Raw genomic sequence first — 27,395 nt, 5'->3', positions numbered from 1 at the left:
GAGCAGAAGAAACACCTTGGAATTTGCACGCTACAGCCTGAAAACACCTTAATGTCTGCTGGAATTTGCTCAATCGTATACCCTAATCCTAAACCCCAACCCCAACCCCAAGCCCTAGCCCTAACCCCTAAACACTTAACCCTTAACCCTTAATCCTAACCCTAACCCTTAACCCTAACCCCTAAACCCTACCCCTTCCCCTAACCCTACCCTTAACCCCAACCCTAACCCTAAACCCCAACCCCTAGCCCTAACCCCTAAACACTTAACCCTTAACACTAAACCCTAACACTTAACCCTTAACACTAAACCCTAACCCTAACTCCTAAACCCTACCCTTTCCCAAGCCCTAACCCCTAACCCTAACCGCTTAACACTTAACCCTTAACACTAAACCCTAACCCTACCCCTAACTCCTAAACCCTACCCCTTCCCCTAATCCTACCCTTAACCCCAACCACAACCCTTAACCCTACCCCTTAACCTTAACCCTAACCCCCCTAACCCCAAACTCCAAACCCTAACCCCAAACCCCTTAACCCTACCCCTAACCCCCAACCCTAACCCTAACCCCTAACACTAACCCTAAACCTTACCCCTAACCCTAACCCCCTTCCTAACCCTAACCCTAAACCCCTAACTCTAAACCCTAACCCTTAAACCTAACCCCTAACCCTTAAACCCTAACCCCCAACCCTTAAACCTAAACCCTAAACCCTACCCCTAACCCCCTAACCCGAACCCTAACCCCTAAACCTTAACCCTTAACCCCAACCCTTAACCCCAACCCCAACCCTGTGGCAGATAGCTGTGTGTCTGTGCAGGGGGGCAGTGAGCCTGTGAGTGAGACCCCCCACCTGTGTATGAGGCCCGGGGCCATCTGGGGCACAGATATTGCTGGGGTGTCGGAGGGGTTTTGCTCGTGAGGCTTCAGGCAAGCAGCTGAAGCGCTCTGTGGGACTGGTTTGTGGCCTGTTTGGAGAGGTCACCAGTCGGGGAGCTGTAAGGAGCCCCAAAGTTGAGCAATTCGCCCTGAGCGGACGCCCTCAGCTGGGGGACCCTAGAGAGGGGCGGGAGGGGGCATCAGGGGAAAAGGAGACAGGGGCAGTGAGGGAAGGGGGAGGCACCAGGAGGGTACAGGGGTAAGGGAAGGTGCAGGTGTCAGGGGATTCTGGAGGTGAAGCAGAAGGGCAGACACCTACAGGGGATGGACCAGCACCAGAGGAGAGAGGGAGGTGTTAGGAGAGGGGATGAGGAGGGGTAGCTCACATAATCAGAGTGGGGCTACTGGAGGAGTGGGCACGGGGGACAGAAGTGCTGGTGAAGGGGGGCAGGTCGCAGAAGGGCTGAGGGCAGTGAGAAGGGCAGGAATCAGGACAGCAGAGGAGGGTGAGAGGTTGGGAGCAGCAGGCACCAGGGGAGCTGATGGAGCAAGGGGAGGAGTGGGATCCTCACTTCTGCAGAGGGGTGCTGGGCTTGCTGGGAGATGTCTCTCTGCCTTGCCCTGTGCACTGCTTCGCACCAACATCAGTGACTCACAGGAGGAGCAGCTCCAGGTTCTTGTTTCGAAGTAGAGTCTCTCATATCATTGACTCCCTGCCATGCCTGTCAGGCACTGACCACAGTTCATACAACTGTCTCCTCCCATCTACACTATTCCCCAATTCCCCGAGTTATAAAACCATGGAGCTACATCTACATTGGCATGATCTTGTGTAACCCTTCTGCCAGGTAGGCTTGGCAGTAACCAGGGCTGGGTTCAATATCTTGGGGTCCATCTCACATAGAACCGGCTCGAGTCCCCACCCAGTAATCTGGGAAATTCACACACCCCTGGGTGCCTCTGAGAGGCAATGCTTCCCCACTTGCAAGCACTGAGTCTGAGTGTAGGAAAGAAACATTTAATGAAACAGAGAGAAAAGTCATACGGCATTAACTTGGGGAAAACACCACAAACAGAGTTCGTAACCCAAACATAAGCCAAGCCCCTAGCCAAGAATCACCCGAAGTCCAAAGAGTCCGACACCCCAAAAGTCTCTGTCCCTGGTCTGTGCCACCCAGAGTCCCAAAGTTCACCCACAGGGTTTCACCTCCCAACTTGGGTAGAAATGGGGGTGGAGGGATAGATAGGGGGCACCTTATATGAAACTCCGCCATGCTCCACCAGCTGTCTTGTCCCATACCACTGGACGCTCCGCTGGGTGCCTGCCACCACTTCTCGCCTGCTGCTGCCGCTAGTTGCCACTCCTCGCCTGCCGCCGCTCCAAGCCACGCTGCTGGTTGCCGCCACTTCACTGGCTGCAATAGGTCTGGCTTTCAGCCAAACCAGTGATTTCAGCTCTCTCTGATTTCAACTTTTTAGCCACCAGCTGGACTGGCAAGGAATCCAGCTTCCACTGGACTAGCAAAAGAAAAGACTCCTCAGGGAGTCTGCTTTAGGTCTGTCCTTAAAACAAAGGGGCTATATCTAGACTGGCATGATTTTCCGCAAATGCTTTTAACGGAAAAGTTTTCCGTCAAAAGCATTTGCGGAAAAGAGCGTCTAGATTGGCACGGACACTTTTCCACAAAAGCACTTTTTGCAGAAAAGCATCCGTGCCAATCTAGACGCACTTTTGTGCAAAAAAGCCCCAATCGCCATTTTTGCGGAAAACAAATCTGAGCTGTCTACACTGGTCCTTTTGCACAAAAGGACTTTTGTCTGAACAGGAGCAGCACAGTATTTCCGCAAGAATACTGACAATCTTACATGAGATCATCAGTGCTTTTGCAGAAATTCCTGAGACCTGCCCCCCTCCAGCAGCCCTTCTCTCCCTCTGTGCCCACTCCTCCAGTAGCCCCACTCTGATCATGTGAGCTACCCCTCCTCATCCCCTCTCCTAACACCTCCCTCTACACACCTGCCCTGCCTCTCTCCTCTGGTGCTGGTCCCTCCCCTGCAGGTCTCTGCCCTTCTGCTTCACCCCCAGAATCCCCTGGCACCTGCACCTTCCCTTACCCCTGCATCCTCCTGGTGCCTCCCCCTTCCCTCACTGCCCCTGCCCCCTTTTCCCTCTTTTTCCCTGATGCCCACCCCCTCACCACCCTCTGCCCCCGTTCCCCTCATACCCCTGTGCCCTCACACATGCCTTGCTCCATCCCTGCCTTCCTCATGCCCACCCCTTCTTTCAAGCCTCCCAGCACCTCCCCCCTCTAACCACCAATGCCCTTCCCCTCTCCTCTCCCAGCATCACTCTGTCCCCCTCCCACTGACACCTCCCCTCCTGCCCTTTTCCTCATTGTCTGCACTTGGCCCCCTGGCATTTGCCTCTTCTCTACTCTGTCCCTTGGTGCTTTTCCCTTTGGGTATGTCTACACTAGCGGGGGTAATGTAGTCATCCGCAATTGCAAATGAAGCCCGGGATTTGAATTTCCCGGGCTTCATTTGCATGAAGCCGGCCGGCGCCATTTTTAAATGCTGGCTAGTTCGAACCCCGTGCCGCGCGGCTACACGCGGCACGGAGTAGCTAGTTCGGATTAGGCTTCTAATCCGAACTATCTGTACTCCTCGTGGAATGAGGAGTACAGCTAGTTCGGATTACGAAGCCTATTCCGAACTAGCTACTCCATGCCGCGTGTAGCCGCGCGGCACGGGGTTCGAACTAGCCGGCATTTAAAAATGGCGCCGGCCGGCTTCATGCAAATGAAGCCCGGGAAATTCAAATCCCGGGCTTCATTTGCAATTGCGGATGACTACATTACCCCCGCTATTTCGAACTAGCGGGGTAGTGTAGACATACCCTTTCTTCTCCTGACCTGCCCCCCTCTCCTCAGCTCAAGCCCCTTCCTCTCCCACCCCTTCCTCTTATTTTTCCCTCTTTCCCTCCCCTCCCCTCTCTTACCTTCGGCTTCTGCCTTCCAATTCCTGGAGTCAGAGCTGGCCCAAGCTACAGGCCAGCCAGGCTCTAGCCGGGCTCTAGCCTCTGGGACACCGCGTGGTGCTGCTGGGCCGGGCAGGGGCATCCCCAGGGCGCGTCAGGGGGGGCCGCGTGGTGCTGCTGGGCTGGGCGGGCCTCAGGGGGGGCTGTGCAGTGCTGCTGGGACGGGCAGGGGTGCTTCGGGGGGGGCCGTGCAGTGCTGCCGGGACGGGCGGGGGCATCCTCGGGTGCACAAAGGGCGGTGCTGCCGGGCCTGGGGCACAAAAATGGCTCGGGCTGGCCAGCATTTGTAGTCAGGCCCCAGCTCCTTCTGGAGCTGGGCCACGCAATTTGAAATTCCTGGGCCATGACGTCACACCATGCCCGGGCGTCTCCTCTCTTACCTCTTGTGCGGCATTTGAGCATGCCGCACATGCGCTCTCTCTGCCCCACAGTGCCCTGTTGATGGCCGCGTGGAATTTAAAGTGAGGGTGTGCGGGCGTCCTGTCACAATTCCCTCTCCTCCTCCAGCAGCCGCTAGTGGGCCCGCGACGTTAGGCAAAAGCATCCATGCCAGTGTAGACGCTCTCTTGTGCAAGAAAGCTCTGATGACCATTTTAGCCATCAGGGTTTCTTGTGCAAGAAATTAACGTTGCTGTCTTCACTGGCCTTCTTGCTCAAGAATACTTGTGCAAGAGGGCTTATCCCTGAGCGCGAGCGTCTGAGTATTTGCGCAAGGACCACTGATTTTGTACATTACAAAGTCAGTGTTCTTGCACAAATACTCGTGGTCAGTGTAGACAGGTGGCAAGATTTTGCGCAAAGGCAACCGCTTTTGTGCAAAATCATGCCAGTCTAGACGCAGCCCATGAAGAGTCTTTTTGCGATTCCAGTGGAAGCTGGAATATTTTGCCAGTCTAGATGGTGGCTAAAGATTTGAAATCACTGGGGCTATGTCTACACGTAATGGACTGGCGGACAGGCCAGCTGGAGGCTGCTGGAGGAGGAGGGGTGTGACGGGACAAGCCCATCCCTCCACCCCCACAAGAAGATGCTGGCGGTCGCCTATGGTGTCCAGTATTGGCCCGGACAGCCTGGTATTTGCGGCTTCTGTCTGATTAAAAAACCGGAAAATACCAGACATTTTTTCTTAGCTGGAAGAAGAAATACTTGGGACATTCCTCCCTTGTCATGTCTGGCGGGGGAAGGGAAAGATTTAAAGGTACGGTGACTCTTTGTTTTGGTGCTTTTTTTAATCTTTTTTTTTTTTTTTGCTCAACCAATTTTTTCCCCACAATGTTCAGTATTTTTTGTGAAAGTATCTGGCAACCCTATGCCCAACGCCTACGTGAGATGAATAGCTGGGGGCTGTGTCTAGACTGCATCCCTTTTCCGTAAAAGGGATACAAATTAGACACCTCGCATTTGCAAATGAAGCGGGGATTTAAATCACTCCCGCTTCATTTGCATAAAAATGGCTACCGCTTTTTTCCATCTCGGAGCTTTGCCGGAAAAAAGCACCAGTGTAGACGTGGATCTTTCGGAAAATAAAGCCTTTTCCGAAAGATCTCTTATTCCTTATTTTAAGAGGAATAAGGGATCTTTCGGAAAAGGCTTTATTTTCCGAAAGATCCGCGTCTAGATTGGCGCTTTTTTCTGGCAAAGCTCTGAGACAGAAAAAAGCGGCAGCCATTTTTATGCAAATGAAGCAGGGGTGATTTAAATCCCCGCTTCATTTGCAATTGCGATGTGTCTAATTTGCATCCCTTTTACGGAAAAGGGATACAGTCTAGACACAGCCCCAGGGTTTAGGTCCCTCTGGGTTGCCAGGCCTGGGGTACAGCAAGCCTGTATATAGGGGCTGTGGGTTGGTAGGATTTGGCCTCAGCCAGGCTGGGGGGGCTGCTAAGCATCTGATTAGTGGGTCTGTTCTGTACGTGGAAAACTAAACCCTCAACATGTTATTACCGCTAAGACTGGGAACAACAAACTGTCCAGTTAGCTGCTTGACCCAAAACAGTAATAAAATGAGTGCTGGAAAACGCAGAACAATTTCTGCAACATTTGCATACACAAATTATGGGTAGGTCAACTGGATTTTAAGCTTTTTTTTCTTCTGCTCAAAATCATTAGACTAATTAGGCAGAAACCAAAACAGATTTTGGTTAAAAAGCAATAAAATTTAATTTCATTCTTTGGGCCATGTAACTACTAGCTCTAGCTATTTTGTGTGTACACCAAACAGACATCAGATATTTTAAGAAGTTGATACATGCTTTACATGGAAAACCCTTTGCCAGAGGGCAAGGTGAGAAATTAACAACACTGATTTTAAACTGTAGTCATAATGTCAGCTGTCTTCCCAAAAAACTTCTATTAATTTGAAAGCAGTTACTAATCTTGAGGGAAGTAAATTCTTGGAATTCTTGGTATTTGAAATCAGAGTTAAAATGTATATGAAACAATACTATTTTAATGGAATGAATAATAGGCAGCAGCATATCAGCAGTGACAAAAAGGAGTCGGGGAAAAACTCACCACAAGGTGACGTGGATGGTTGTCCTGCTCACCCTGCCCCAAGTGTTTCAGAGCATCAGGAGCTTGGCCCTACCCTGGCTCTGCATTGCTCAACTCCTGCCCGCGGCCACCTGCTCGGAGCTGCTGCCAGCCCTAGTGCGTGAGCAGGGCCTTTTGCTCCAAGCTGCTGGCACTAGCCCAATTTGTAGGGCACAGATACCCTTGCCCCTATACACAGCACCAGCACATACTTCACCCCTGCACACAGCACCACCTCCACACCCTCTGCCCTTGCCCACAGTGCCACACCCAGTCTTCCTCACACCGTGTTGTGCCACCAGAGCGTACTCACACATCCTGTCCCTGTTCACTCTACCACACATATACTGCCCATAGTGCCACTTCCACACACCCTGCCACTACACACAGCTGCTCCAGCAAAACCACTCCATGCCCTGAGGCACAGCACCACTAGCACAACCACCTCCCCACATACCCTGCCTCTACCTACTTCACCATCTCCACACGCAGTGCCACCAGCAGCTACACACACTGGCACAGCACTATCATACACACCCTGCCCCCACACACCGCCCCCCCTACGGGCCCAAACCCACCCGACTGGCAAAGGGCGGTGGGGGTCACACGACATCCTTTATTCCTGGTCATGTGACCCCCGGAAGCACTGCTACTCCTGCAACTGGTGGGCGAGGCCCAGGGGATCACTGAGTGTGACTGGGCTGGGGGCGGGGCTACCGTGTCCCCATCCCTAACCAGGGTGAATATTTTATTGAAAAAAGCCAAAAGCTTCACAGAATTCTTGGTGATCAAAGCACAACGCAGGACTCCCTGAGAGCCAGCGGGTACCGGGACTGCTGCTGAGCCCAGGGGCTATGGAAGGGGCATTTGCGGGGAGCTCCGCTCGCAAAGTGACAGCTCATTGGCCACCCGCTCAACCAACAAAATGCCCCTCAAGGGTTAGTGTGAGGCACGCGGTGATCGCCTTCCGGGGGGAAGGGTTAGGGTAGGGCACGCGGTGATCGCCTTCCGGGGGGAAGGGTTAGGGTGTGGCACGCGGTGATCGCCTTCCGGGGGGAAGGGTTAGGGTGTGGCACGCGGTGATCGCCTTCCGGGGGGAAGGGTTAGGGTGTGGCACGCGGTGATCGCCTTCCGGGGGGAACGGTTAGGGTGTGGCACGCGGTGATCGCCTTCCGGGGGGAAGGGTTAGGGTGTGGCACGCGGTGATCGCCTTCCGGGGGGAAGGGTTAGGGTGTGGCACGCGGTGATCGCCTTCCGGGGGGAAGGGTTAGGGTGTGGCACGCGGTGATCGTCTTCCGGGGGGAAGGGTTAGGGTGAGGCACGTGGTGATCGCTTCCGGGGGGGAAGGGTTAGGGTGAGGCACGCGGTGATCGCCTTCCGGGGGGAAGGGTTAGGGTGAGGCGCGCGGTGATCGCCTTCCGGGGGGAAGGGTTAGGGTGAGGCGCGCGGTGATCGCCTTCCGGGGGGAAGGGTTAGTGTGAGGCACGCGGTGATCGCCTTCCGGGGGGAAGGGTTAGGGTGAGGCACGCGGTGATCGCCTTCCGGGGGGAAGGGTTAGGGTGAGGCACGCGGTGATCGCCTTCCGGGGGGAAGGGTAAGGGTGTGGCACGCGGTGATCGCCTTCCGGGGGGAAGGGTTAGGGTGAGGCACGCGGTGATCGCCTTCCGGGGGGAAGGGTTAGGGTGAGGCACGCGGCGATCGCTTCCGGGGGGAAGGGTTAGGGTGTGCGCACGACGGTTTCAGTTCCTGGGGGCAGTCTGTGCGGAGGCAGTTGCAATGTCCGGGAAACCTCTGAGAGTGTGAGGCGAGGCGAGGCGAAGCGAGGCGGGGCGGGTGGCGCTCTGGGGTGCGAAGGCCCTTGTCCCTTCCCAGGCACGCGCTGCTGCCGGGCGGGCTCGGCCTCTGTCCGGGCCCAGTTGTGCTGCCGGCGCCCTGGGCTGGAGGCTTGTCCCGGAGCCCCGCCCACAGGAGACACTTGTCCGATACCGCCCAGTCCACGCTGCGGCGCGAGTTCAGGGCGTTGCTGTAGAACAGCGGCCCCCACCGGGCGCCAGGGGGCGTGGCCGTTCGCCTGCTGGGCACCAGAGGGCGGGGACACTCGCGCACCTGGGGGCGGGGCCGTGCATACGCCACACCCCCATGAGCCACGTGCCTGGGGCCAGGAACCCTATGCGCCCTGTGGCCGCCCATTTGCAGCAAGCCTGGGGCCAGCACCTTCCCCCCCCATAGCCGCGCGCCCAGGGCCAGCACCTTCCCCCCCCATAGCCGCGCGCCCAGGGCCAGCACCTCCCCCCCTATAGCCGCGCGCCCAGGGCCAGCACCTTCCCCCCCCCCATAGCCGCGCGCCCAGGGCCAGCACCTTCCCCCCCCCCCATAGCCGCACGCCCAGGGCCAGCACCTTCCCCCCCCCCATAGCCGCGCGCCCAGGGCCAGCACCTTCCCCCCCCCCATAGCCGCGCGCCCAGGGCCAGCACCTTCCCCCCCCCCATAGCCGCGCGCCCAGGGCCAGCACCTTCCCCCCCCCCATAGCCGCGCGCCCAGGGCCAGCACCTTCTCCCCCCCCCATAGCCGCGCGCCCAGGGCCAGCACCTTCCCCCCCCCCATAGCCGCGCGCCCAGGGCCAGCACCTTCTCCCCCCCCCATAGCCGCGCGCCCAGGGCCAGCACCTTCCCCCCCCCCATAGCCGCGCGCCCAGGGCCAGCACCTTCCCCCCCCCCCATAGCCGCGCGCCCAGGGCCAGCACCTTCCCCCCCCCCATAGCCGCGCGCCCAGGGCCAGCACCTTCCCCCCCCCCATAGCCGCGCGCCCAGGGCCAGCACCTTCCCCCCCCCCCATAGCCGCGCGCCCAGGGCCAGCACCTTCCCCGCCCATAGCCGCGCGCCCAGGGCCAGCACCTTCCCCCCCCATAGCCGCGCGCCCAGGGCCAGCACCTTCCCCCCCCCCATAGCCGCGCGCCCAGGGCCAGCACCTTCCCCCCCCCCATAGCCGCGCGCCCAGGGCCAGCACCTTCCCCCCCCCCATAGCCGCGCGCCCAGGGCCAGCACCTTCCCCCCCCCCCCATAGCCGCGCGCCCAGGGCCAGCACCTTCCCCCCCCCCCCATAGCCGCGCGCCCAGGGCCAGCACCTTCCCCCCCCCCCCATAGCCGCGCGCCCAGGGCCAGCACCTTCCCCCCCCCCCATAGCCGCGCGCCCAGGGCCAGCACCTTCCCCGCCCATAGCCGCGCGCCCAGGGCCAGCACCTTCCCCCCCCATAGCCGCGCGCCCAGGGCCAGCACCTTCCCCCCCCATAGCCGCGCGCCCAGGGCCAGCACCTCCCCCCCCCATAGCCGCGCGCCCAGGGCCAGCACCTTCCCCCCCCATAGCCGCGCGCCCAGGGCCAGCACCTTCCCCCCCCATAGCCGCGCGCCCAGGGCCAGCACCTTCCCCCCCCATAGCCGCGCGCCCAGGGCCAGCACCTTCCCCCCCCATAGCCGCGCGCCCAGGGCCAGCACCTCCCCCCCCCCCATAGCCACGCGCCCAGGGCCAGCACCTTCCCCCCCCCCCATAGCCGCGCGCCCAGGGCCAGCACCTTCCCCCCCCCCCATAGCCGCGCGCCCAGGGCCAGCACCTTCCCCCCCCCCCATAGCCGCGCGCCCAGGGCCAGCACCTTCCCCCCCCCCCATAGCCGCGCGCCCAGGGCCAGCACCTTCCCCGCCCATAGCCGCGCGCCCAGGGCCAGCACCTTCCCCGCCCATAGCCGCGCGCCCAGGGCCAGCACCTTCCCCGCCCATAGCCGCGCGCCCAGGGCCAGCACCTTCCCCGCCCATAGCCGCGCGCCCAGGGCCAGCACCTTCCCCGCCCATAGCCGCGCGCCCAGGGCCAGCACCTTCCCCGCCCATAGCCGCGCGCCCAGGGCCAGCACCTTCCCCCCCCATAGCCGCGCGCCCAGGGCCAGCACCTTCCCCCCCCATAGCCGCGCGCCCAGGGCCAGCACCTCCCCCCCCCATAGCCGCGCGCCCAGGGCCAGCACCTTCCCCCCCCATAGCCGCGCGCCCAGGGCCAGCACTTTCCCCCCCCATAGCCGCGCGCCCAGGGCCAGCACCTTCCCCCCCCATAGCCGCGCGCCCAGGGCCAGCACCTTCCCCCCCCCCATAGCCGCGCGCCCAGGGCCAGCACCTTCCCCCCCCCCATAGCCGCGCGCCCAGGGCCAGCACCTTCTCCCCCCCCCATAGCCGCGCGCCCAGGGCCAGCACCTTCCCCCCCCATAGCCGCGCGCCCAGGGCCAGCACCTTCCCCCCCCCCATAGCCGCGCGCCCAGGGCCAGCACCTTCCCCCCCCCATAGCCGCGCGCCCAGGGCCAGCACCTTCCCCCCCCCCCATAGCCGCGCGCCCAGGGCCAGCACCTTCCCCCCCCCCATAGCCGCGCGCCCAGGGCCAGCACCTTCCCCCCCCCCATAGCCGCGCGCCCAGGGCCAGCACCTTCCCCCCCCATAGCCGCGCGCCCAGGGCCAGCACCTTCCCCCCCCATAGCCGCGCGCCCAGGGCCAGCACCTTCCCCCCCCATAGCCGCGCGCCCAGGGCCAGCACCTCCCCCCCCCATAGCCGCGCGCCCAGGGCCAGCACCTTCCCCCCCCATAGCCGCGCGCCCAGGGCCAGCACCTTCCCCCCCCCCATAGCCGCGCGCCCAGGGCCAGCACCTTCCCCCCCCCCATAGCCGCGCGCCCAGGGCCAGCACCTTCTCCCCCCCCATAGCCGCGCGCCCAGGGCCAGCACCTTCTCCCCCCCCCATAGCCGCGCGCCCAGGGCCAGCACCTTCTCCCCCCCCCCATAGCCGCGCGCCCAGGGCCAGCACCTTCTCCCCCCCCCATAGCCGCGCGCCCAGGGCCAGCACCTTCTCCCCCCCCCATAGCCGCGCGCCCAGGGCCAGCACCTCCCCCCCCCCATAGCCGCGCGCCCAGGGCCAGCACCTTCTCCCCCCCCCATAGCCGCGCGCCCAGGGCCAGCACCTCCCCCCCCCCCATAGCCGCGCGCCCAGGGCCAGCACCTCCCCCCCCATAGCCGCGCGCCCAGGGCCAGCACCTCCCCCCCCATAGCCGCGCGCCCAGGGCCAGCACCTCCCCCCCCATAGCCGCGCGCCCAGGGCCAGCACCTCCCCCCCCATAGCCGCGCGCCCAGGGCCAGCACCTCCCCCCCCATAGCCGCGCGCCCAGGGCCAGCACCTCCCCCCCCATAGCCGCGTGCCCAAAGCCAGCACCTTCCCCCCCATAGCCGCGTGCCCAAAGCCAGCACCTTCCCCCCATAACCGCGTGCCCAAAGCTAGCACCTTCCCCCCCCATAGCCGCGTGCCCAAAGCCAGCACCTTCCCCCCCATAGCCGCGTGCCCAAAGCCAGCACCTTCCCCCCATAACCGCGTGCCCAAAGCCAGCACCTTCCCCCCCATAGCCGCGTGCCCAAAGCCAGCACCTTCCCCCCCATAGCCGCGTGCCCAAAGCCAGCACCTTCCCCCCCCATAGCCGCGTGCCCAAAGCCAGCACCTTCCCCCCCATAGCCGCGTGCCCAAAGCCAGCACCTTCCCCCCCATAGCCGCGTGCCCAAAGCCAGCACCTTCCCCCCATAGCCGCGTGCCCAAAGCCAGCACCTTCCCCCCTATAGCCGCGTGCCCAAAGCCAGCACCTTCCCCCCCATAGCCGCGTGCCCAAAGCCAGCACCTCCCCCCCCCATAGCCGCGTGCCCAAAGCCCGCACCTTCCCCCCCATAGCTGCGTGCCCAAAGCCAGCACCCCCCTATAGCCGCGTGCCCAAAGCCAGAACCTCCACCCCCCCCGCCATAGCCGCGTGCCCGGGGGCCGGGGCGGCCACTTCGCCACGTTCCCAGGGCCGGTGCTCCGTGTGCGCCATGCTCCTGGGACCAGCTCCGGCACCGCACATGCGCTATGTGCCCGGGGCGGGGCCAGCCCCGAGCATTTGGCGGGCGCACACAAATGCCATGGCGCCCGTGGGCACCATGTTGGGGACCACTGGTTTAGAAGGTGTTGGAAACTCACAGTGCTCATTGTTAGTGCCTTTTAACAGTTTTAGGGCTTTTAATGAACGTCTGGATTGGGGTGTGACTTAGCTCTGTTCCAAGCCTTAGGTGTCTGAGACCTCCATAGCTTGTAATACAAATGGAATAGGGGCTTCCACTGGCATCAAGCACTTTTTTATTTCTTTGTGAAACTAAAAATACAGGACTCTTTAAAATTATAGAGTATTAATATTTTCCTTTAAATATGTAAAAATCAAGAAATTCTTGTTTTAGTTGCCCATGCAATCCTAATTCAGACTTGTGCCTTTTAATTCAAGTTTTAATTAGGTGATTTTATCTTCTATATTATACTATATAATACATTTGGTATATATAGGGTGGTAAAAATGTTATCTATTATGAAGAGATGTGCATTAGGCAGCACTTGATTTTCCCCAGTCCTCAGAGGTTGCAGGCCATCTGTTCTCAAATTCTTATTAATCTGCATTTAGACATTAGTTATTTTTTAGTTAGGATTTTACAAAACCTTGTTGGTGAATCATTGGCTGTAAGACAGGGTCACAATTTTTAATGTTACCAATTAAAAATTTAAAGATACACTAATTCATTATGGGTGTCATCTTGTTCTCAGTCTCTCTTATTTTTCTCCTTAGACTGGCCTGTGGGGATGTTGAAGGAAAATTTGATATATTGTTCAATAGAGTGCAAGCTGTTCAGAAGAAAAGTGGAGAATTTGATGTAAGATTTATATTTCTGCTTTTGTGTGTTAAATTAGAAGTGTTTCACTGTATAATGCCTCTCATTGGCAAGTGAAAAAATCCTGCCCTACAAATGGTAAAAAAGCCAAATGTTCATTGTGTTAGATTCTCCTAAATGTAATATGAATTAAAGCACAATAGTTTTTAGTTAGTGCTTGCAGCTTTAAAATATTGACCAAATATTAATATTCAGAACATTAAAGTTGGTACTAGGGATATTAAAATTCATTTAATTAAGTAACCATGTAAGTGCTCAGAATTTCAGTGTTTATGCATGGGGCAGCAGTCGGTTTCCCGGGAACCGGTGGGTGCTAGGAACCAGTCTTGGAGACGGCTCCCGATGCATACTCGCCCCTGCTTTTCCCCTCTGTCCCTGTACTGCAGTCTCTGATACAAAGAAAGTAGCGGGGGTGGTGGTGGTGGGGGGGGGGGGTGGTCACCAGGAGCCGCTGCAGGCAAGAAGCTGGCTTTTAAGCCAGATCCCCATGCGTACTGGGAGCCTGCATGTATCCATGAATGTTAACCTATGAGTCCAGCCTAATTGGTTAACTGTGTACATCAGTGGTCTCCAGCCTTTTTAACCACAAGATCACTTTTTCAATTTAAGTGCAATGTAAAATGTACCTCAAACCCAAATCCCCTTGCCCCACTTCCTTCCCACCCCTTCTCTGAGACCCTTTTTCCAAGGCCTCACCATTCCCCTGCCTCCCCCATCCTCACTCACTTTCACCAGGCTGGGGTAGGGAGTTGGGGTGCAGGCTTGGTCTTGGGCAAAGGGGTTTGGAGTGTGGGAGGGGCTCTGGGCTTAGCCCAGAGTGGGTGATTGGGGTCCAGGAGGGGTTTCAGGGGGCAGGTTCTGGGAAGGAGTTTGGGTGCAGGGGAACTCACATCTGGAATAGGAGGTTGGGTGTAGGAGGAGGTTCAGGGCTGGGACGGGTTCAGGAAGCAGGCTCTGGCTGGGCACTGTTTAACTAAGATGGCTTCTGAGTGGTGGAGCAGTGGGGTTAAGGCAGACTTATTCCTGCCCTGGCCCTGCACCCCTCCTGAAAGCATCTGGCATGTACAGCAATGGCTCTATGGTGCCATGTGCTGCCCCTCATCTACAGGCACTGATCCCACCGCTTCTACTGGCCACTATAGTTTATTGATCAATGGGAGCTGCAGGCAAGGACAGCCCGGGGAGACCCCCCCTTCTCTGCCTTTCTCAGGGGTTGCAGTGACATGCCAGCCACTTCCAGGACCAGCAGTTACCACAAGGATAACGACTCCAGCCACAATAGGTTAGGCATTTGAGAACTCACTAGTCAAAAAATGAAATTTAAGTGTGAGAGAAATGAAAATTATGAAATGCACAGACCAGTCAAAAACCCAAAATAATACACTTTGCAATCAGTAAATGAAGTAACCAACCCCTGTGTGTGTTGGGTCAGGAGGTGAGAGTGGAGGACAGTGTGTGTTTGTGAGAATAATAAAGACACACACACTGTGTGAGAGACACAGAGATTTTCATTGCCAAGCTCCTTTTATTTCAGGCTTGGACAAAATATAACTTGAGGGCTGAATCTGGCCTGCCAAGCCACTGGATCTTGCCCACGGACACTGTGGGGAGCTGCAGGCAAGCTTCCTGCTTGCCTTGCCCCACTTGCACACTGCTCACAAACATGGCTGCGGGGCAGTTTCACTTTAAAAACTGACCCTGGCAGGGAGGGAGGAAAGCTTTAGGAGCTGCTTCCACCCCTAGCACAATCTCATTTGCCAGCTTCTGGCCAGAAACTGGCCAGTGGGAGCTTCCTGTTTCAGTAACAGGCAGTCACAAAGCACAAGGGGTTCATAGTTATTTACAGAGCACATGTGCAGGTGCGGGGCAGGCAGGAAGGCTCATTCAGGAGTAGGTTGTTGGCTGGTAAGTCTCCTGGCCAGAGCCTACCTCTGGCACCTCAACCCCTCCTTTCCCTAACCCTCTGCCCTCCACTCCTGCCTCCTTCTCCAAATACCCAAATCCTCTGCCCCCCTCCTGCACCCGTACCCCCTCCCAGGTCCGGCACTCCAATCCCCAGCCCCAGATCACAGTCCCCTCCTGCCTTAGCTCACAACCCAAACCCCTGCATCTCCTCCTGTACCCCAATTCCCTGCCCTGGGTCACAATCCAACCCCTTGCACCCCAGTCCAGTGCCCCAGGTCACAACTGTCTCCTTCACCCAAACTCCTTCCTTAACCCAAGCTCCTGTGTGCACCTAACCTCCATCCCAGACTCTGAACTTCCTCCACTAATATGGAAGAGTGCAGCCCTTGACCACTTGCTCAATTCTTGCAGTGGCCCAGTGTATAAAATTATTGCCCACCCCTGTTCTATCACCTTCTCTGTGTGTGGAGATAAGGTACAGAAGTGGGGGGAGGAGGGACACCCTAACATCAGTGCCCTCCTCTTCTGCCTCCCATACTTTGCACAGTAAGCAGGAGGCTCCCGGGAAGGGGCAGCATGACAGTGAGTGGAGGGGCAACTGAAGTGCCAGTGCTTGATAGCTTCCTGGCCAAACCAGTCAGGATCCCCTGTCTGGCTCCAAGATCTACTGGTAGATCCCGATCTACTGGTTGGTGAGCACAAGTGTACATGGTTACACTTTCACATCCCTAGTTGATACTACAGATAAGTTGTCTTATTCTCATATTTACAGGTGGGAAACTGAAGCAAAGGGGTGCAGTGACTTGTTCAAGGCCTCTCACTGAGGGTATGTGTAGTGGGATGTAAAATCCCAGTTAATCAGTTAACTGATTAAACATTAGGTTAATCTAAAAGCAGGATCTGGGCTGGAGACCGTTCCAGCCCAGCTGGAGCTGACAGCCCAAAGGACTCTGCCCCCAGCCCTCACACTGGGACTGCTGCTGGCTCCCAGCCCTCCCTAACCCATACCTTGGAGCAGCTCTTACCCACAGTGGGGCTGGGTTCCTCACAGACAGAGGCTGCTCCAGATGCTAGAGCAGCCCCTGCCTGCGGCTATTGAGAATCTCTGCGGACAGATGCTGCTCCATGGGTGCAGGCCCTGCCTCTGGGGCCAGATCAGCCTCTTTTCATAGGGAGCCCGGGCCCGCTATGAACAGGAGCTGCTCTGGACTAGAACAGCCCTTTTCCACGGTGAGCCCCCTGCGAGGCGAGAGCAACTCCTGTCCGCTGGGAGGTGAGAGTAGCTCCTATCCTCTGTGAGGCTAGAGCAGCCCTCTGCCTGCAGCAGGCAGGAAGCTGCTCCAAACCTCTACCCAGTTACCAACATAACCCCATAGCATAGAAATATTCTCTGCTAATGAACGGGTATTTCCATTGTTGTAAGAAAACTACCTCTCCAAGCCACTTGTATGCTGGGGATTAGATTGTCATAGCGATGGCACTCAGGGTAGTGGTGGTGGCAGTGGTAGTGGATTTTTCACACACCCCGAATGACACAGCTATGCCAGCCTAATTTTAAACGCAGATCAGACCTCAGTGAGTAGCAGAGTCAGAAACAGAACCCATTAATTCTGACTTAAGCCTCCTGCTTGTTCTACATTAAACCAAGTGTAGAACTTTGTTTATTTTGCCAAAACTGATTTTTGATTTCTGACAGAAAATTAATACAAAGGTTTTGGGAAAATTATTTTTCTTAAAACTATGGGGCGGTGCCCCCTGCTTGCTATGCTCGCTAACCCCCGTCTCCAGAGGTAGGCAGCCCCGGCCACTCCCACAACCACCAGGGAGGGCCAGACCAAGGCGTGGCAACCCTGGCGTGCCCAGCTCTTCCTCCTCCGGCCATCGGATGGAAGGGTGGACCTAGGTTGTTGGGCTCTCCTGAGGCTGGCCCAGTTCCCTCCCTCTGGCTGCTGGGGGAGGTGGGAGTTGGGCCAGACTGTGTCCGAGGCTAGGCCAGGCCTCTCCCTCTGGCAGGGAGGGGGAAGGGTGTGTGGCCCCTAGCCCTTTTCCTCCAGCCGTGAAGGGGGAGGCCATGTGGCTCTGGTCCCCTGCCGGCAAGGGGCAAGGCTGTACGACTCCTGCGTGCCTCTCAGACCACTGGGGATGCTGCCCATGTTATGTGCACTCACCTACCTGAGCCCCTGTGAGGCTCTTTGGCTCACATGCGCATGCTCCCCCCCCCGCCCCGAGCTCCTGCAGGCCCCTTCTACCCCCTCCTGAGCCCTAGAGAGGTTGCATGGCTCACCCAAACTCCTGCATCCCTCCTCCCTGCCAAATGCCTGCCACTCCCCCTCCTCCACCCTGTACAATGGAGGAGCCACGCGGCTCAATTTTAACTCCATCAGATGCCTGCCCACATTGTGGCTGCCAGAGGGACATCTCAGAGGGTGGAGCTAGTGGCAAGGCCTGTTGGGGGAGGTAGAGGGCCCCACTGCAGAGACCCAATGCAGGGTGGGTAGAGGGCTAGACTGGGGGAGGCACCCTGGCATGAGCCAGGGCTGTATGTCCCTCCAGCAGCTGCCACGAGTGGACGGCTGCCGGAGGGGCACCCAGCCATGGCTTGGGCAGGGGTGATTGCCACTCCACCCCCACACACTGGGCCTCTGTTGCTATCCCCCTCCAGAAATTGTAACTCCCAGAATCCTGCCATGTGGCAGCTGCTAGAGGCACGTGGAGCCCTGGCCCCAGCCTCAGCCCAGAGGCTGGGTTGCATCCCAGCTCGGCTCGGGCCAGAGTGTCCCCCATCTGGCAACCCCCCCACCCCTCCCTGCAGAGGCCTCTCTGGTGGCCCCCTGCCTCCCTATCTCGGGCCTCGCCACCATTCTCCCTGCCACTGGAGCTTTTTTAGCCCCCCCGCCTACAGTGGGCCTCTCTGCTGGCCCTCCGCCTCCCCCCCCCCACTCCTCAGAAGCTGCTCAGCAGCACCTTAGCTTCAGTGCTGGTCGCGAGTCATGGATTGCTGATCCCTGCTGGGTTAGCAGCAGGGAGGAAGGGAAGAGGTGGGGCAGCTGCGGGGGAGGGATTGTGGGATGTAGAGTGACATGATGATGTCACTGTCATTCCGCAGGAAAAACTTTTTAAAATAATATAGATAGATGTGGACATTTCCAAGTTCTTAAAATCTCTTAATTAAAGAGGGTGGAAGCAAACGTGGCTTAACTTATACAGTATTTTCCAGTAATATATGTTGTTCTTAAAAAAAGTGAGCTGTGTGACAAGAATTGTTACCTGCAGCATTGTTGTAACTGTCTTGGTCCCAGCATGTTAAGAACATAAGAACAGCCGTACTGGGTCAGACCAAAGGTCCATCTAGCCCAGTAGCCTGTCTGCCGACAGTGGCCAGCACCAGGTGCCCCAGAGAGGGTGGACCGAAGACAATGATCAAGCAATTTGTCTCCTGCCATCCTTCTCCAGCCTCTGACAGACAGAGGCCAGGGACACCATTTCTATCCCCTGACTAATAGCCTTTATGGACCTAACCTCCATGAAATTATCTAGCTTCCCTTTAAACTCTGTTATAGTCCTACCCTTCACAGCCTCCTCTGGCAAGGAGTTCCACAGGTTGACTATGCGCTGTGTGAAGAACTTTCTTTTTTTAGTTTTAAACCTGCTACCCATTAATTTTATTTGGTGACCTCTAGTTCTTCTATTATGGGAACTAATAAATACATTTTCTTTATTCGCCCTCTCCACACCACTCATGATTTTACATACCTCTATCATATCTCCCCTCGGTCTCCTCTTTTCTAAACTGAAAAGTCCCAGTCGTTTTAACCTCTCTTCATATTAGAGAGACAAGGTGGGTGAGATAATATCTTTTGTTAGACCAGCTTCTGTTGGTGACAAAAACAAGCTTTCAAGCTTGCACAGACCACTTTTTCAGGTCTGGGAAACTTCGTGTCACGTTATTGGATTTTAAGGTGAGCAGGCAGATCATTGTTGCACCCGCTAGTGTGTGTTTGTGCCAAATTCTGTATGAAGTGGGCCAAGTGAGGTGTCAGATGAAAGTTTATGCAATGCTGATTCTATGTACGCTACTCATATACTGGTATGATATTTTTATGTACAGTTATGGATATGGGCTCTGCACTTGTATTGAAATGTCCTCTGTTTGGGAGTAAGCAATGGACCTCCACCACCTATTTTGAGGAATGGTTATCCAATGAATAGCTATGCTAATTAGTGATGCTGCATAGACTAAGGCTCTCAAGGTTGCCAATATACACCTGAGTAATGTGTCTGGAAACTGCAAACCATCATGGCTACTTGCGTGAAAGACACAGACAGGTCACTTGATCATGTGACCAGGTCCAGTTTGGGAGGCACCAGGAACATAAAACCCTAACAGTCCCATTCTCAACCCTTTTCTTTCTTTTTTAATAAACCTTTAGATTTTAGATTCTAAAGTATTGGCCCAGCGTGCTCTTTTGGATAAGATCTGAGAAATAAATTGACCTGGGACACTGGTTGGTCCTTTGGGACTGGGAGAACCTGTTCAGACATGGTGAGATTGGGTTTTATAACCTCTCATCTGTGTAAGGTCTGGGTCTGATTGTGGCACAGGGAATGCTGGGGTGTTGTAGGGGTTTTGGCTTGTGAGGCTTCTTGCTGGCCAGAGGGGCAGGTGAAGTGCTCTGTGTGACTGGTCTGGTGCCTTTACAGGGAAGGACATCAGTCGTGGGCTGTAAGTTGCCCTGATTCTGAGCAATTCGCCCTGATCCGACACTCTCAGCAGTGCCCAGACTGACCTGTTATGTTATACTTAGGCCTTCACTGCATATCTTTGATATAACTATATTACTCAGGGGTTTGAAAAATCTACAGCCTTGAATAACTTAGTTATGCCAGTGTTAAACTGCCATGTAGACTGCACTATGTTGGTGGAGAGCTCCAATCTGTATAGTTGCCCCTCTCAGAGGTGCAGTTACTAAGCTAATGGGAGAACTTCACCAGAAGTTTGTAGGGTTGACCTGCCCTTATTCAAAGTGACACATCTAAGTACAAGGTGAAACAGATGGAATGGTCCCTTAAAATGTGTGTTAACTATTTATGCTAGAGAAAGTGAAACAGCCAATTAACTTCCCACCAGTCATGGGGAGGAAAGAAAGATGGGTGAAGCAGCTGAGGAGGAGGTTGTAATAAATCATAACTCTAGTATCTCTTTAGTTCATGATTTTTGGTGTCTAGTTACAAATTTAAGCATTCTGGGTTTTTTTAAGTATGTTAGTTTTCCTATGAAATGATCTGACCGATAGGTCAGATACATAGTGCTTGCTTTGTGAAAAGCAAGGTGGATAAAAATTATTTTTTTAAAAGGGATTTTTTTAATTTAAATTGGATTTTTTGATAAAATGCTTTTGGAAGAAAAAATCACTAAGATACATTATAGCTTGAATATATCACATCATGGAATAGGAATTATAAATTTTATTTCTATACTATGAGACAATATGTTCATGCACTGTTTAAGAAAAGTTTTTTGTAAATGAGTTTCAATAGTTCCTGGATGAGGGATCCAATCTTACCGGATTCCAGAGGCTTTTGTATAGCTTATTTAAATTAATCTTTTTTTATCTACCCAATGAGACACAGAGCTCCGTGTAGAAGATACCATCAGAGATGCTTAGTTTTGCAGTTTTCAAACTGTGGATTTGTGTCTCCAGAGATACCATGCTTATTAACAGCAAAACATGTTTTTAAATAAATAATATATGGAGATGAGAAATAACAGACAATTCTGTGACTGGTGCTTTTTTTGTAAGAAAAATGGTGCCAGTACTCTGGGGCAAACTTGTTGAGCAAAAAAAAAGGAGCCAAAGCACCGTGCTGAGAGCCAGAGAAAAAAACACTGCACGTCCCGAGCAGGCTTCTGTCAGGAGCCAAGCCGTCCCAGTAAAACAGGTGCCAGTATGCGTGGGGGAAATCCCATTCCTTTTCTGTGGGCTGGGAAAATAGGTGTGACAGTAAGAAAGTAATGAGGAGGGCAGCCGTGGTATTTTAACATCATAATTATTTTCCTGTTCTTACAACTGTTCTCTTGTGTTATTTTTTTTAAATGATTTTAGCTACTTTTGTGTGTTGGGAACTTCTTTGGCTCTGCTTCAGAGACCGAGTGGGAGGAATACCGGACATGTGTCAAGAAAGGTAAGGAAAGGGCTTGTATATTAGATTACTACATAATGGAGGGAGGGGCGAGGGGAATGTAGGATGTGGCTGCACTGAGCAATGTCTTCACCACACATTTCATTCCTGTATTGCTTTATTAAGTTGTTCAGTGTACAATTGCATACTGAATAGAGGGATGGCCAGAGAGGGCAAGAGTTGTAGTGGGTGTCAAAGTATTTCAGCTCTAGTGTATGGAAGCTGATGGCAATGTACTCAGCACTGCTCTGTGGTGCTACAAAAAGGATTAGGGTGTGGCTTTTGGGCATGCTGAAAATGTTTGTTTGTATGCAAAAAGCTGATGACTGTGAATTGCTATGTGAAATATTCTATTATATTCATCTAGGCCCTGCTGCTTAGCATTGGTTGGATTAATAAGTCTCTGTGCAGTGCAACTTGCAGCTATATGTGTAACTTTTCCAGCGATGTACAGTTCTGGGGTGTCTTCTCTTTGCCATTTATCTGGAGGAAGCTCATATTTGTTAATTATCAACTCATGTAGTTGGCCATATCTATTTCCTGTTGCTCCCATCTTTTCCCTTTGGCAGCTGCACCAGACAGCAGCACTGTGCTGCCTTTTAAAAATTAATGAACAAGCAATGAAAATAATTAGCGTTAGTGTTCTTTCCTATTGGCTTTCCTATCTTGAGATGTGGTTCATTGTGATAGTTGTCTTGCACAGGTTTTCATCATGGGCAGGAGTGCATAATAAAAGGCCAAAAGCACTTTGAACGTTCTGTGTCTAGAACAGAGGCACATGAGGACTCTGTTTTCATTCAGCTGTGCTACAAAATATTTCTAAGTATGGAATGCTTTGTTTCTTATTGAGCCCATCTCTTATTACCCAAGCATAGGCTCCTCATTCCCTTATCCCACCGGTCCGTCTCCCTGCTCCCTTCCAGGTACCATCACCACATTTATATGAGACGCTGTCTCTGAAAATCTGTACAATTTCTGCCTTACCTAGAGTATATCTACAATTCAGGCTGGGGGTGCAATTTCCACCTTGTAAACATAGTTGCATTAGCTCTGGTCGAGCAAATATAAGTGACATGATACAGCTGGCAGGAGGGGCTAATATCTTATCTGTCTACGATATTAGGCACCAGAGTGGATGGATATAAAATTATAAACTTTTAGTCAGCAAGAAGGAAAGCTTCATTTAAATGATAGGTTTAATGGTGTTTTCCAGCTGTATTTTTTTAGTTATTTTCCTGAAGAAATTTGATTACCAGTGGTTGGTAACAATTAAAATATGTTGACTAGCAACTAAGTGTAGCCTGTACACTAAATTTGATGCTTCTTGCTACACATTTATTTAAGCAGTTATATAGCCTAACTTTACATTTATTCAGGTTTTTATTTTTATTAGAAAATAGTGGGTTTTTTACTTGTGATTTGTCAAGTAATATTAGATTGAAATTCAGATTAATTTAGAAACTCATGAACAACATTATTTTTTAAATAAAACTAGTTAAAATTTGCCGAATATGTACAAAAATTGTCTGAACATGCTTCACATTTAAAACTGATTATACAAAGAAAGTATTATAGGTAGTGAATGGAACTAATTATATCTGGCAAGTTTGGCCTTCAAGATATTGGAATTGGTAGATCTGATGATCTTCCACCTTGCTAGCTTTTATTAATAAATTGGAAAAGGAAAACAAGCTTTCCTGTTTTTTCAACTCCTAGTAGATTTCTCTGAATGGAATTGTCATTGAGTTGAGATATTTGCATGGAAATAAAGAAAATATTCTCACTGTACCTGCAAAAGAGTCTACTGCTGGGAGAAGATAGTTTAGCAGCTCAACGAATTCTAGGTCTGGGTGCTTAGCTAGTGATTCCCACCAGTTAAGTGACTTAATATTCTTTAAAACTCGACAGCAAATATGTACTGCTTATTTTTGGTATTTAATTAGAATTATTTTAATAGATCGGTAAATTTTGACCTTAGCATAGACTGTCAATTTTAGATTTAATTTTAAATTGGTTTATTTTAAAAATAAATCTGTTTTTTAATTTGATTAAATTCAATTTTTTTCAAACAGCTATCCACCATGTTAGGCCTGTACTAGCCCCTTCCACTCCTTGCCCCTTGCTGTGTCTGTTATTTTTAGCACACTAAAAATCAGTGCTAGATTATGTTTGTCTCTTCAAGTTGAGAATGATACCCCCAACTCAAGTGTAGACGTACCCTTAAGTTCCTTACTGAAACCTTCCTTTAGTAATTGGGTAGTAAGAAGGCAGCAGTGATTTTTGCTTTCCAGCTAAACTTTATTCTGTTGCTACCTCATTTCCTTCATCTAGCCCTACCCTATTCAGCTTCTTCAATCTGTCCTGTCTAATGTATAAATTGTAGTTTCTAGCGTAGGAACTTTCTTCTTTGTTACTTGCCCTTCTGTCACAGAAGGATTTGTTCTTGATTGGATTTCCTGGGGGCTTCCATAATATAAAGATATTTTTTTCCTAAGAGCAATCTAAGTTATGCAACTTCAGCTATGTGACTAGTGTAGCTGAAGTCAGTGTACTTAGATCTACTTAGTATGGTGTCTTCATGGTGGTGCGTCAACAGGAGGAGATGCTCTCCTATCGACTCTCCTTGCACTTTTCATTCTGGTGGAATACTGGAGTCGAAGGGAGAGCAATTGGTGGACGATTTATAGACACAGTAAATTGACCCTGCTGAATTGGTCGCTGCCTCATCAATCCAGTCTATAGGGAAGAGATGCTCAAAGATGGGGAAGATGGCAATTAACTTGTGTGTCGAAGCTTTGCTCTTGCCTCAGTGTGTTCAGTGCTTTCTGGCGGATTATGCTCATCTGAGAGGTTCACTGTGACTCTCAGTATAGCCCTTCTCTCTCCAGCGACCAGGGTTCACAGCCTATTGTGTCACTTCCATCACAGACGCAACCAGGAGGTGGGTGGGAGAGCTCCCACAGTCTCTGTTATCTGGTTTATCTGTTCAGCTTTTCGCAGTACATTTTTATAGGTGAAAACTAAACTGACGTAACCAGTTTTAAACTGATGAGAGTCCACACACAAATTGTACTGCTTTAACTAAACACATTTAAGTGACATTGGTTGTGTGTATAGGCAAGCTTTTAGATCTTCGGAGTCAAAGCTTAATGAGCTCCAAGTCTTGATTATTTATACTGGCTTTTCATGAAGGGGAGTTTATAGTTGATGGGGGCAGAATGGGAGAATCGTTACATCCTGTTGACATTGAGGGTGAAGATGTTCTTAAGAGATGCAATCAATGTGAAATCTGCCAAACAGTACTTTAATATGCAATACAAGTATGTGCTATAAGGTTCAAATCAGGTGTTTGGGTTTGTTTGGTTGGGTTTTTTTAAATGGTGAATTAATACATTCCAGTGAAATGGACAGGCTCTAACAAGCTCACTTTCTGGGTTCTTAATGTACATTATGCGTGTAATGGCTCCATTTTCTCTGTAGTGAATCTTTGCTTCATAATAGTAAATACAGAATCGGAAACATTTCACAATTCTGAATCGAGAATTAATTTTGTGTGTTTCTTCTCCAGCTCCTATTCCAACGTATATCTTGGGTGCCAATAACCAGGAAACTATATATTATTTTCCAGATGTGAATGGCTGTGAACTAGCTGAAAATATTACGTATTTAGGTATTGTTATGAATTTTATTTTTCTGATGTGCTTGTCTTTATGGGAGTATAAAAGTATTGCTGTTGTGGGACCTTAATTAAGATTGTGGCCTTTCATTCCAAACCCCTCCTTCATTTGTTGATACATTAAGCTCTTCAGAGCTGTTTGGGCCATCAAACTGAGTTTGATGGACAAATTTCAAATTCCAAATTGCAGGGAAACAAGTTAATGTCGAAAGAACATTACTCCTGGTGGAATTTTGTGCCAAAAGATTAAAATTTCTGCAAAAAAATTACTTTTTTTCCACACTCTTAAAGTTTTGCAAAATTCTTGTGACGGGTTCTGTCACAGAGGTCCCCTTGTGACTGTCACTTGATATGCTGAAATACCACAGAGCCTACTTTCCTGCCCTACGTGTACGCCTCAACACTGTCCCCCCTCTGGCTTCTTCCCACACTAGCACAGAGATAGGATCACAGCCTTTTGCAGTTTAATACAGACACTGAGATCAGCTCGGCTAAAGAGACTTGCCTTAGCACCCAAATGCACAGCCAAATGGGATCTGAAGCCCAGATAAATCCACTTCATTCTATACTAAAAAACTTACCCGGGTCCTTTGGGGCAGGGAACTGGCAGGGGGAGAGGGGTGGGCAGAGGAGAGAGAGGAGTGTAGGAGTCACTGCTCCTTGGGATGGGGGGGTGGCAGTAAAGGAAGCTGGGAGTGAGGGGGTGCAATAGTGAGGGTTGGAAGGTGAGGAAGGGCTCAGGGCATGGGGTCCCATCTGGCACAGTCCTTTTCTTTCCCCACAGCCCCCCTTCCTGGCCACCCAGGGGCCTTTTGTCTCCCTGTAGGCCCTCTGCGCCCCGGTTACCAGGGGTCTCTTTTCCTTCCTCAGTGCTGCGGCCAAGGGCCAGGATGTGGGGAAAGGGTTTGGGGGGTGCTAGTTACTTAATTTGCTGGCAGGCAAGATGGTGGATCCCAGCACTGCTGGCCATTCCCTTGGTGGTACAGCTGCTCCCAGGAGACACTCTGAAGGATAGCTCTCACCTGTGGGCTTGTTGCCCCCAGTGGCCACACCCAATATCACTTCCTTCCGAACAGTCCCTCCCTTTCCATGTTATGGAAAACAGTCCCTTTTTCAGCACTTCTGGTTGTTCTAGCAGAACCAAACTCTGACTTTGCTCTAAGTTAGGAGAAGAGGAAGTTGTGTACCAATAATAACGGGGGATTTTAATTACCCCCATGTTGACTGGATACATATCACCTCAGGAAGAGAAGCAGAGATAAAATTTCTCAATGGCTTAAATGACTGCTTCTTGGAGCAGCTGGTACAGGAACCCACAAGGGGAGAGGAAATTCTTGATTTAGTCCTGAGTGGAGCGCAGGTTCAGGTCCAGGAGATAACCGTTACAGGACCGCTTGGGAATAGTGACTATAATATAATAACATTTAACATTCCTGTGGTGGGAAGAATACCTCAGCAGTCCAGCACTCTGGCATTTAATTTCAAAAAGGGGAATTACACAAAAATGAGGAGGTTAGTTAAACGGAAATTAAAAGGCACAATGACTAGAGCCAAATCCCTGCAAGCTGCATGGAAACTTTTTAAAGACACCATAATAGATGCCCAAGTTAAGTGTATACCCCAAATTAAAAAACTTAGCAAGAGACCTAAAAAAGAGTCACCATGGCTTAACCACCATGTAAAAGAAGCAGTGAGGGACAAAAAGGCATCTTTTAAGAAGTGGAAGTCCAATCCTAGTGAGATAAATAGAAAGGAACATAAACACTGTCAAATCAAGTGTAAAAATGTAATAAGAAAAGCAAAAAAAGATTTTGAGGAACAGCTAGCCAAAAACTGAAAAAGAAATAACAAAATGTTTTTAAGTACATTAGAAGCAGGAAGCCTGCTAAAAAACCTGTGGGTCCTCTAGACGATTGAGATATAAAAGGAGCAATCAAGGATGATAAAAACCATTGCGGAGAAACTAAATGATTTTTTTGCTTCAGTCTTCACGGCTGAGGACATTAGGGAGATTTCCAAATCTGCATCATCCTTTGTGAGTGATGAATCTGAGGAACTGTTCCGGATTGAAGTGTCATTAGAGGAGGTTTTGGAACAAATAGATAAACTTAATGTTAACAAATCTCCGGGACTGGATGAACTAAATGGGAGTTCTAAAAGAACTCAGATGGGAAATTGCTGAACTATTATCTGTGGTTTGCAACCTATCCTTTAAATCGGCTTCCATACCTAATGACTGGAAGGTAGCCAACGTGACACCAATATTTAAAAAGGGCTCTAGAGGCGATTCTGGAAATTAAAGACCAGTAAGTCTAACTTCAGTACCGGGCAAATTAGTCGAAACAATAGTAAAGAATAAATTTGTGAGGCATGTAGAAGAACATAATTTGTTGGACAAAAGTCAACATGGTTTCTGTAAAGGG

General features: G+C 52.4%; 1 protein-coding gene across 3 annotated transcripts in view; it reads left to right on the top strand.

Annotated features, from left to right (window-relative positions):
• The first annotated feature begins 8,127 nt into the window (after positions 1-8,127).
• Positions 8,128-27,395, top strand: part of CWF19L1 (CWF19 like cell cycle control factor 1) — a 91,739-nt gene continuing 72,471 nt past the window's right edge. For 2 of the 3 annotated variants that reach the window (XM_006119605.3, XM_075905000.1), the window contains exons 1-4: positions 8,128-8,251; positions 13,109-13,193; positions 21,221-21,299; positions 24,865-24,966. In XM_006119605.3, the coding sequence (XP_006119667.1) occupies positions 8,229-8,251; positions 13,109-13,193; positions 21,221-21,299; positions 24,865-24,966 (289 nt within the window). In that variant the 5' untranslated portion in view covers positions 8,128-8,228. The remainder of the gene's footprint in view (positions 8,252-13,108; positions 13,194-21,220; positions 21,300-24,864; positions 24,967-27,395) is intronic. The other variant, XM_006119604.3, reaches the window with a different exon arrangement.

The sequence above is a fragment of the Pelodiscus sinensis genome, chromosome 21, assembly GCF_049634645.1.
Source record: "Pelodiscus sinensis isolate JC-2024 chromosome 21, ASM4963464v1, whole genome shotgun sequence".
Lineage (NCBI taxonomy): Eukaryota > Metazoa > Chordata > Testudines > Trionychidae > Pelodiscus > Pelodiscus sinensis.
This window is presented reverse-complemented; position numbering and strand designations above follow the sequence as displayed.